Consider the following 10,982-nt stretch of genomic DNA (forward strand, 5'->3'; position numbering starts at 1 on the left):
TCAAGGTCTGTGATCCATTTGAAGTTGAATTTTGTGCAGGGTGCTACAAATGGATCTATTTGCAGCAATCTAGTTTGACTAACACCAGTTTTTGAAGATGTTGTCTTTTTCCCAGTGTGTGTTTCTGGCTTCTTTATAAAACATGAGGTGTCCGTGGGTGTGTGGACTTATTAATACCTTGGTCTTCAATTCGACTCCATTCACCAACAGGTCTATTTTTGTGCCAATATCATGCTACTTTTTTTTTTTTTTTTTTTTTTTTTTTTACTTTATCACTGTAAACTTGAAATCATGGATAGCGATACCTCTCAAAGTTCTTTTATTATTCATGACTGTTTTAGCCATCCTGGCTTTATGTGTTTCCATAAAAGACTGTAAATTGTCCTTTGCAGATATTTGACCAAATTGTTTTGTAATTGTGATGGGGATTAAAGGGGTATGGAATTTTGTCAAAGGCCTTTTTCTGCATCTAATAAGATGATCACATGGTTTTTGTCTTTCAGTGTGTTTATATAGTGGATTACTCTTATCAATTTACATATGTTGAACCATTCTTGCACTTTTGGGATGAAGTCTACTTGATGATCATGGGTGATTTTTTATTTTTTATTTTGATGTGTTCTTGGATTTGGTTTGCAAGTATTTTAATTGAGTGTTTTTACATCTATTTTTCATGAGTAAAATTTATAATTCTTATTCTTTGCAGTGCTTTCATTTGTTTTAGAGATCATGGTAACTGTGGCCCTGTAAAGTGAATTGGGCAATGTTCTTTCTGTTTCTCTTTTGTGGAATAATTATATTAGCATTAAACCCTTCTTTGAAAGTCTGGTAGAATTCTCTACTAAAATGTCCAGCCCTGGGCTGATTTTCAGTTGAAAGACTTTTAAATACTGGTTCTATTTTACTAGGGGTTATAGGTTTGTTTAAATTGCTTGTCTGATCTTGATTTATAGCTCAAGAACTTGTGCATTTATTTATATATATCATTTATGTATATCAAGAAACTTACCTGTTTATTTTAGATGTTCCTATTTGGTAGAGTACAGGTTTTTAAAGCATATCTCTATGATTCTCTGGATTTCGTTGGTGTTTTATCTCCCTTTTCATTTCTAATTTTGTTGATTTGAATATTCTCTCTCTTTCTTGATGATCAGTTTGTCAATCTTACTGACTTTCTCAAAGAACCAACTCGTTGTTTCATTGGCAATTTGAGTTGTTTTTGTTTGTTTCTATTTTACTAATTTCAGCCCCCCAGTTTATTTTTTGCTGTCTACTACTTCTGGGTGTGATTTCTTCTTTTTGTTCTAGAGCTTTCGGGTATGCCATTATTGTTAGGATAGCTCTCTTTCTCTCTGTCTCTTTTTAAATGTAGGCACATAATGCTATGAGCTTGCCTCTTAGAACTATTTTCATGGTGTTCCAAATGTGGGTATGTTGTGTCTACATTTTCATTCAATTCTAGGAAGTCTTTTTGAGTTCTTCTTTCTTAATTTTTGTCTTGAACCATTTTTCATTCAGTAGTGAGTTGCTCATTTTCCATGAATTTAAGATTTCTGTAGTTTCTGTTGTTCTTATCGAGCTTTAATCCCAGGTGGTCAGTTAGGATGCAGGGTGTTATCTTAATTTTTTGTATCTGTTGGCACTAGCTTTGTGTCTGAGCATGTGTATTTTGGAGAAAGTTCCATGAGGTACTGAGAAGGTATATTCTTTTTTTGTGTGTTTGAGTGACATATTCCATAAATATTTATTTGGTTTATAATATAAATTAGTTCCATATTTCTCAGTTTTGTTTTTGTCTGGATGATGTCTTGTTTATTGGCAAGAGCTGGTAGTAAAGTCTCCCACTATCAGTGTGAGGACCCATATATGATTTAAACTTTAGTGGTGTTTCTTTTACCAACTTGGGTGCCCTGTGTTTGGGGCATGGATGTTAGGAATTGAGATGCCATCTTGGTGAAATTTTCCTTTGATAAGTGTGTAGTATCTTTTCTGATTAGTTTTGGTTTGAAGTCTTTTTTGTCACATATCAAAATGGCTGCACCACCTCGCTTCTTAGGTCTATTTGCTTGGAATTTTTTCCCGTCCCTTTACCCTGAGGTGATGTCTGTCCTTAGGTTAAGGTGTGTTTGTTGGATGCAACAGGAGGATGAATTCTGTTTCTATGTCCATTCTGTTAGTCTGTGTCTTTTTTGCAGGGTGGGGAACTTATAACCACTGATGTTTAGAGTTACAATGGAGCAATGTTTGTTGATTTCCATTATTTGTTTGCTGTGTTTCTGCCCCTTCTTCTTCTTGCTCTTCTTCCTCCTCTTCCTCTTCTTCTTTTTTTATTTGCTATTCTGGACTTATTTATTCCCATGTTTTCTGTGTGTGTTACCTTCTTCAGACTGAAGTTTTATTTCTAGCTCCTCCTTTAGGGCTAGATTTATAGATGGATACTGCTTAAATTTGGTTCTGTCTTGGAATGCCTTTCTTTCTCCATCTATTGTGATTGAACATTTTGCTAACAACTTTAGAGGGTGTTACTTCTGTTCCTTATTAGGATGTGGGTTCTGAAATCAAACTCATATCATGCTTATGGGAAGCACTTTACCTACGCAGCCATCTCACTGGCTCTAGGCTTGTAATTTGTGTTGAAAGAAGAGGGTGACAAACCGAATTAGAAAATACGTTTGGACTAACTAGTAAGCTTCTGCTTGGAAAGAAATAAGTAAGCAAATAAACACTAATAAAATTGAATAACAAGTATATAAAGAAAGTATATTTTGATATAGCAAAATGAAATTTAAATCATGATTGGATTGTCATTGAAAATCCATTTATTATATATATATAATTTAAAAGTAGGCTTTATCTGTAATGATGGATATATAGTTTCTGAAGAATTCATTACATACGAGGTTCTGTTCATTATGTATCAACTGGGTAATATTTAAAAAGAGATTCAAGTATGTGTAAGTCAATGATGGACTGCTGTACAGTGGTGGTCCTGTGTCATTGCCACCACCTTAATTTGTAAATGTGTTCTGGGATATTCACATGAAGGACACATGTCTTAAAGTCTCACATCTCTGTAATAAAATAATATTTTCTATATGCTCACAACAGTGGTTACTTTGTGATAGGATTATATCATTTTTCATAGGCTGCTGACATCAAATGGAAGTGTGTATAGTAATAAAATTTTGGGAATTGGTAAAGAAAACCTCGGTGTAGTTCTTTTCTGTTATCCAGGATAAACCTGTTTTAAAGAATATCAATTCTCTTATTTATTTCTTTATTTATTGGTTCTAAATTCCAGCTGTTATATATAATATATATATATATGTTTCAATTCTTTTTACAGTTACTTGCCATGGTTTGAAGTATATTATAAGCTTCTAAATACTTTGGCAGATTACTTGGCCAAGGAACTGGTAAGCTAATTTTTTTTCTGTATAATTTTATTGTGTTAAAATACAGATAGTAAAGATTATAATTTTATGGTATTTATCACAGTGACTTTTTTTCTAACCACCAATACAACACATCCAAACAAACCCACACTCTGTACTCATTAAATAATGATTAGCCGTTTCCTTTTCTTTTCTCCCTCGTCAGCTGCCATGATATCTGTAAATCTTCTTAACTTCAAGTCCCCACATAGGTAGCTCTCACGTTTGTTCTTGCTTACTTCACTTAAGGTAGCACATTCAGAGTTTCCTAAACATTCAAATGAATGAATAAATAAGTATTAGTAGACCTGTAATAGACCTTTTGTCTATTATAGACGATTGTTCAGCTGTCTTTTCCAGCAGACCCATTCATAGTTAGTGGTAGGAGCTTTCCAGGTATACATTAATCCCTTAGTTTAAACAAAACAACTTACTCTTCTAGTTACATTTATATTTTTCATATATCTGGAGATATAGATATGTATAGTTCTGTATGTCAGTGTTTGAGGAAGGACCGTGTATACTGTGTTCTGCAATGGCTGCACCATTTAACATTCCCTTTCGGAATATACAAGGTTATTCTTAATTATAGTTGCTTCTTATGTGTTTTAACTATTAATTAATCTTATCTTTGTTTCAGGAAGATGATTTGAATGAAACTCTTAAATCACTCTATAATCACCCTGTACCAAGTGCAAACACTCCTGTCAACTTGAGTGTGGTAAGCGCTTCATAGTTTGTTTTTAGATACAATTCATTCTCATTTAAGGACACGTGTCTGTTCCAAGAGTCATTTGCCAAATTTCCCATTTCTTGGAAGACTCAAATGATGGTATTAACCTTGCTTGGTGCTAATATCAAGAAGTGAAGTCTATAAATAATAATAAAAAAATATACACCCCCCCCAAACCTTTCCTAAAAGTAGAGGTGCTTCACAAGAGAAAGCCGCATAGTGGCACAGGGTGAAGATCCCGCTAGAATGCCCTAGTCTTCCCTTACATGTGAACGCGCGGTTCAGGTTAGTTAGGAGACTCTGCAACTGATCAGTGTTTGTGTGAACAATAGGCTTATTGTGCCAATCTGCATTGAGATGCTCAGTGAACTTTGACACTTACATCTTCTTAGGTTGATATGCCCAGGAATTGTGGGGCTTATTGCTATCAAACATTGTTGAAAACAAACTATGGTGGTTTCATTCATATCTTTTGTTAATTTTTCAAATAAAATAGGTTAAAATGTATTATACTGTCATTGTTTCTTGTGAATATGTTGTTTTTTTATTTCTGAAAAAGGAAGAAAAAATTAATAGGGCAAGGAAATTTTTGAGGAAATTCAACTTGAAACTTTATTCATGTAAGGCATTTTGCAGCTTTGCATGATAATGAAATTGTTATGTTCATGATCTTTCTTTGGAAATAACTATTGTCATGCCTGTATTGCTTCCATCATTCAAAAAAATCCTTTGCTTTACAGAAGCTTTTCAGTCTCATGAGGTCCCATTTATTGATTGTTGCTCTTAGAGCCTGTGCTGTTGGTGTTCTGTTCAGGAAGTTGTCTCCTGTACCAATGAGTTCTAGGGTCTTTTTCTTCTAGGGTCTTTTTCTTTTAACCGATTTAATGTGTCTGGTTTTATGCTGAGGTCTTTGATCCACTTGGACTTCAGTTTTGTGCAGGATGATAAATATGCATTTATTTACATTTTTCTACATGTAGACATCCAGTTAGACCAGCACCATTTGTTGAAGATGCTATCTTTTTTTCCATTGTATGGATTTGGCGTCTTTGTCAAAGATCAGGTGTCCATAAGTGTGTGGGTTTATTTCTGGGTCTTCTGTTTGGTTCCATTGATCCACCATTCTGTTTCTATGGCAGTAGTGGGAAATAGTAAGATCTGGAGAGGACAGGAACTCTACAAGGAGAGCAACTGAACCAGAAAATTTGAACACAGGGGTCTTTCCAGAGACTCATACTCCAACCAAGTACCATGCATGCAGATAACCTAGAACCCCTGCACAGATGTAGCTTATGGCAGTTTAGGGTCCAAGTGGGTTACATAGTAACGGGAAGAGGGACTGCCTCTGACATAATCTGATTGGCCTGCTCTTTGATCATCTTCCCCTGAGGGGGGAGCAGCCTTACCAGGCCACAGAAGCTGACAATGCAGCCACTCTTGATGATATCTGATAGACTAAGATCAGAAGGAAGGACAGGAGGACCTCCCCTATCAGTGGACTTGGGGAGAGGGATGCGTGAAGAAGGGGGAGGGAAGGTGTGATTAGGAGGGAGGACGGAGGGGCTTATGAGGGGATACAAAGTGAATAAAGTGTAATTAATAAAAGATAAAAAAAAAGAAAAAAAATCCTGACTGCACAGTTGACCATGTTTGTTCTTTCCTGAAATCTTTGCTGTCTTATCTCTGTGTGTTTTCATTTGCTGCAAACTGCCCCAGTGCATAGAATTAATTTCCACTGGAGACTATGGAATGAAAGCCCAGCAGAACTTGGGATTTTAACTCAAATTTGGAAGTTCTCAGCAAGCATAGGTGTTGCTGTCTAAGTAGCTTATTGGAAGCATAGAGAAAAAGCTACAGTCTGCTTACCCAGGCAGACTATCATGAAACAGAAAGGAAATCATGTGAAAACTAGAGAAAATGTCAGGGAGAAACTCAAGACTCACAAGTCATTGAGATGCAAATACTGCAGATTCCTTGCTTAGTCAGAGTGCACCAAAAAATGGACATCATCTCTTTAAACTATTGTATTTATAAAGCAGTCCAAAAACTTGGTTATGGAACGTAGATGTTCTTAAATTAAATAATGGAAACAGCTATTGTAGAGGACTCTTAGGTGGTGAAAATGCACTCTGACAGCTGCATGGTTTAGCAGTTTAGAGCCCTTGCTACTCTTGTAGAGGAACAGTTTTGTTCCTTGCACCCAAGCCAGTGGCTCATAGCTGCATATAACTGGTTCCAGGTAATCTGATTCCCGCCCTTGGCCTCCACAGCCACCATCACACATGTGTTCATATACACAAACACACACCTTATATATTTAAATAAATCTTTACAAAATGTGCCCTATTCAAATTTGTTATTTATTTAGGCTTTTGGTTTTTATATGATACCTAGGGCCTTGCTGTCTGCCACTGACTGTGTTCCAAGCCTTTATTTTCTTTTCAATAGAATAATTATACCAGTTGATGGGGTACGTATACTGTGATACCTCTCTGATCCTATCAAGTATTTATAGATTGTATATATGAGGGAAATCATGTGGCTATATGTATTGTTTCATTTAACATAACATTCTCCAGTTTGTCCATATTACCATAAATGACAAAGTTTCATTTTAATGCTAAATAGGAGTTTTCCATGTTTGTGCATGTGTGTAAATAAAATTACCTTCAAAATGTGTATCTATTGGTGAAAACCAAGGCTGATTCGATTTCTCGGCTATTCCATGAGCAAAGGAGTGCAGTATCTCTGCAGCAAATGTGGGCTGCAGGCCTCCTGATATCCTTCCCTGTGAGTGCACAGTCAAAAGCGGGATTGCTGGATCAATAGGACATTTTGTTTTTACCTTTTTGGAGAGGCTTGCACATTGTTTCCCATAGTGACTTTGCATATTTCCATTCTCACCAGCAATGTGTTAGTGTTCTCTTTAAAGAGTACTCAGCACTTGCTCCTTTTTGTCTGCTTTATAATATTTCCCAAACTAGAGTGAAGTAGCATATTACAGTTTTTGTTTGCATTTCTCTAGTAATTGGTTGATGTTAAACACCTTTCTGTATACCTATCAGTTGGGCTTTTGAATTAATAGACTATAATAGCTTTCAAGTCTTGCATTCCTGTTTTCAAGCTATAGTTATTGAATATACTACTAAAATCCACCTGAGGTTTTGTATGAAGTTCAGTACTTATTTTGTTTCAGTAGCAGAATAGTGTGTACCCAGGACTGTCTATCAATGATGGGCAGTTTGGAGACTAGAACTAGTCTTAACCAGAACTTTGTCTTAGCTAGTCCTAACTAGCTGGGGAGAGAAATTTTATCTCAGATTAAAACTGATGCTTTTCAAAATCTTTACCAAAAGTCTTGGATATGATTATTGATCATTGGAATATTGCAGATTTTATGAAAAGTTAATATGTAATATAAGTGATTAACAAAACTGTGCTTCAAAAAATAAATACCACTGTCTTTGTACACACAGTGTAAAACTTTGCACAGGATATTTCCAGAATAGATTAGCAGGTCAGAATTTAGAATGTTCTATATCATGAATGTCACTCAGGTACTCTCAGTGGATAATGTAGCAACATGGATTTTTCTCAGTGTACAGGAAGGTTTTTGCATATAAGCGTCCCCTTTGAAGTAAATTACTCATTTTTTTCTCATAAGAACCAAGAGCTATTTATTGCCAGTGAGCAAGTTCTGAAAGATGAGCCCTCACTAATGCCGGTGAGTGAACAGGACCTTGACTTCTAAAATCACTCCTCAAAATCATTACGCCTTTATGATTCACTCTGGTTCTTTGGAAAATGGAAAATGGACTACAACAATGATCAATTAGAATCTGTTTTCTGTTTATACCTTCTTTTTCCTAATTTTCTAAGACATAATAAAATTAAAAAACTCATCCAAATAAAGGCTTTTGATAGACAGAAACTTTTATTTTCTCTTTTTAGTAGTGGGCTGAAGTATATTCACTGTATGAGATTCCTGTCACAATTATTATTTTTTTGTCACAGGATCATCTTGTGACTTATATTGTCCTTCCACCCTGGAAAATTATGTGTTATGACAGTGAAACAGCCTCTGACTAGTTCAGCTCTGTTCAAATACTGTTGAATGTTTCTGTTACAATCTTTAGATGTAAGACAATCTTAAATATATCTGTGTATAATTAAGGCATTAAAATCATTTGAAAACATAATATCAACAGAAAATAGAACGGTTCACAGTTGCACTTTGATTTGGTTGGCAATATGGGTGGCCATTTTTCGGGACACTGGTGGTTAGAGACTACCCCTTTCCTGGAAATATTATGTAATATTGCTTTGTTTACTCTGAAAATAAAAATTTGTTTATTGGTGAATGCATATGGTCATAGTTTTGGTTAGGAAATCCATTTTTAATTTTTAATCATTGAAAGACTATCTTTCTTTGTTGTTTTCTGAATAGTAAGTACACTTGCTGCAAAATGTTTTCACTAGAGCTCATCATAGAAACCCAGGAGTCCCTAGATTTTACAGACTCTTCAATTACCATGCTTTTATTTTTCAGTCTTCCTAAATATATTTTGAGAATATATGTTCTTAGATTTATTTAAGTATGTGTAACCTTTTGGTAATATACTCTTTTTATTGTCTTAAAACTTGTACAGATTCTTACTATTAAGTCCAATTTCAAAGTCTCTTATTTTTGATCATCACTTCTTATGTGAGACTGTCATTATTAATGTTATTTAGATCTGCCTTGTCTTGTCACCATGTCCAAATTGTTAGTCTGTGGCTTTCACCAGTACGTTTTTTTTTTTCTTATTTTTGTTACAAATTATATGGAATATGAAAAGTAACGATTGTTTTCTGTGCTCATTTTGGTGACTAGCACTCCTGTTTTATCGCCCCTGACGTAACAGGACTCCCAACCATACCGGAGAGTGTAAGTGTCTGGTTTCTCTTTCTAAAGCTTATGTTACAAATGTGCATTACTGAGTGGTCAGTCAGGGCCAAGCACACACTCAGTTCCTGAGCGTGGCTGTCTGACTGTAAGGAAGTGTCAAGGCGTGCCTTCTGCTAGTGGGGAAGAATGCTAGGAGGAAACGTTGGCACTTTACAGTCATTTTTAGTAAACAGACTATTGAATTTTAGACTTTCTCTCTGTCTCTTTGTTTAAATCGTTAGTGTCCCAGTTGTTGATTTCCTAGTTTTAATTAATGCAGTATGTATGTTATTAGACTTGAAGAGATTATAGAACTAATGCTTGTTATATTGTTAATTGTAGCTATATTGGAAATGCTCTCTGTTTACCAAGAGTTAAGCCAGGGGAGGCAGAGGCAGAGGCAGGCAGATCTCTGTGAGTTCAATGCTAGCCTGGTCTACAAAGTGAGTCCAAGACAGCCGGGGCTACACAAAGAAGCCCACAAAAGAAATAAAGAAAGAAAGGAAGAAAGGAAGGAAGGGACGAGAGTTACCCAAGTAGGAGCGCTTATGGATACGTGGGATTGATGGATATCTTTCCATGCCATTTGATAACTGTGGGACAAGAGAAATATTCCCTTCATTTTTTTCTTAGAATATTAAAGTAAGTCAGGTATAAACCATCAAACCAAAGGGAAACCAGTAGGAATTTTTCAGGTATACTTGTATTTACCTAAGATACATATTGTTTGTCCATATTGGTTTCAAACCATTACAACATTTGCTTTCTCAAACAAAAATAGTGAATCTTTGAAGGTCAAAAATACAAATGCAAATCATTCTTGTGTAGATTTGTGGATGGGTGCGTGTGTGGGTACCCCTGTGTATGTACCACGTGAGTGATTAAGGATGTCAGAGGACAGCACTGGGTGCCTTCCTGTATTATTCTCTGCCTTCCTTTGTGAGAAAGGCTGCAGCTGGAGCCCACCAATATTTCTTGAAATCCAATTGCCTATACCTCCCAAGTGTACGATTATGGAGTGTGCCCCCATGTCCAGATTTTATGTGGATGCTGAGGATCAGAATTCAGGTCTTTGTACATTTTACCAACTCAGCCATCTCCCAAGCCCCACAATTGTAAATTTTCTAATATCAAATCAAATTGAAACTTTAAAAAATTAACTTATTACTTTATATCCAGATCACAGCCTCCTCTCCTCCTCTCCTCTTATCATCTTCCCTTCCCAACCTCCCTCCCCTCAGAATAGGGGCGTGCTCTCATGGGTATCAACCAGCCTTGGCACATAAGTTGCATTGAGATTGGGTGCATCTTCTCCTAAGTGAGGCTAGACAGATACCCCATTTAGGGGATCTAAAGGCAGGGAATACAGTCAGAGAAAGCCCCTGCTCCCACTTCAGGGAAGATCCAGCTCCACAACTGTCACATTTGTGCAGAGGGCCTAGGTCTGTCCTATTTGTGCTCTCTGGTTGGCAGTTCAGACTGTATGAGCCCCAATGGTTAATTTCTATAGTTCTCTTGTGGTGTCTTTGACTCCTCTGGCTCCTTCAATCCTTCCTTCGCCCCTTCCACAGGATTCCCGTTTAGCTGTGGAATCTGCATTAGTTCCCATCAGTTGCTAGGTGAAGCCTCTCTGATGACATTTATGCTACGCTTCTGTTTGCAAGTATAGCAGACTTTCATTAACAGTGTCAGAGGTGGGCTCCCTCTCCTGGCATGTGTCTCAAGTTGGGCCAGTCTTTGGTTGGCCTGTCCCTTAAATTCTTCTCCATCTTTTACATATTGTAGTCCCATCTTGCAAACAGGACAAATTGTGGATCTGAGGTTTTGTGGCTGGTTGGTATCCCAATCCCTCCATTGGAAGTCTTACCTGTGTACAGGAGATGGCTGG

The 10,982-nt window shown here is 36.5% G+C and overlaps 1 protein-coding gene across 3 annotated transcripts in view; it reads left to right on the top strand.

Annotated features, from left to right (window-relative positions):
• Dennd1b (DENN domain containing 1B) overlaps positions 1-10,982 on the top strand; it is a 235,996-nt gene that overhangs the window by 96,028 nt on the left and 128,986 nt on the right. For 2 of the 3 annotated variants that reach the window (XM_060364394.1, XM_021649457.2), the window contains exons 6-8: positions 3,347-3,416; positions 4,075-4,155; positions 9,041-9,094. In XM_060364394.1, coding sequence (XP_060220377.1) covers positions 3,347-3,416; positions 4,075-4,155; positions 9,041-9,094 — 205 coding nt within the window. Of the gene's footprint in view, positions 1-3,346; positions 3,417-4,074; positions 4,156-7,831; positions 7,892-9,040; positions 9,095-10,982 lie in introns of all 3 variants that reach the window. The other variant, XM_021649456.2, reaches the window with a different exon arrangement.

This window comes from Meriones unguiculatus, chromosome 11 (assembly GCF_030254825.1).
Source record: "Meriones unguiculatus strain TT.TT164.6M chromosome 11, Bangor_MerUng_6.1, whole genome shotgun sequence".
Classification (NCBI taxonomy): domain Eukaryota; kingdom Metazoa; phylum Chordata; class Mammalia; order Rodentia; family Muridae; genus Meriones; species Meriones unguiculatus.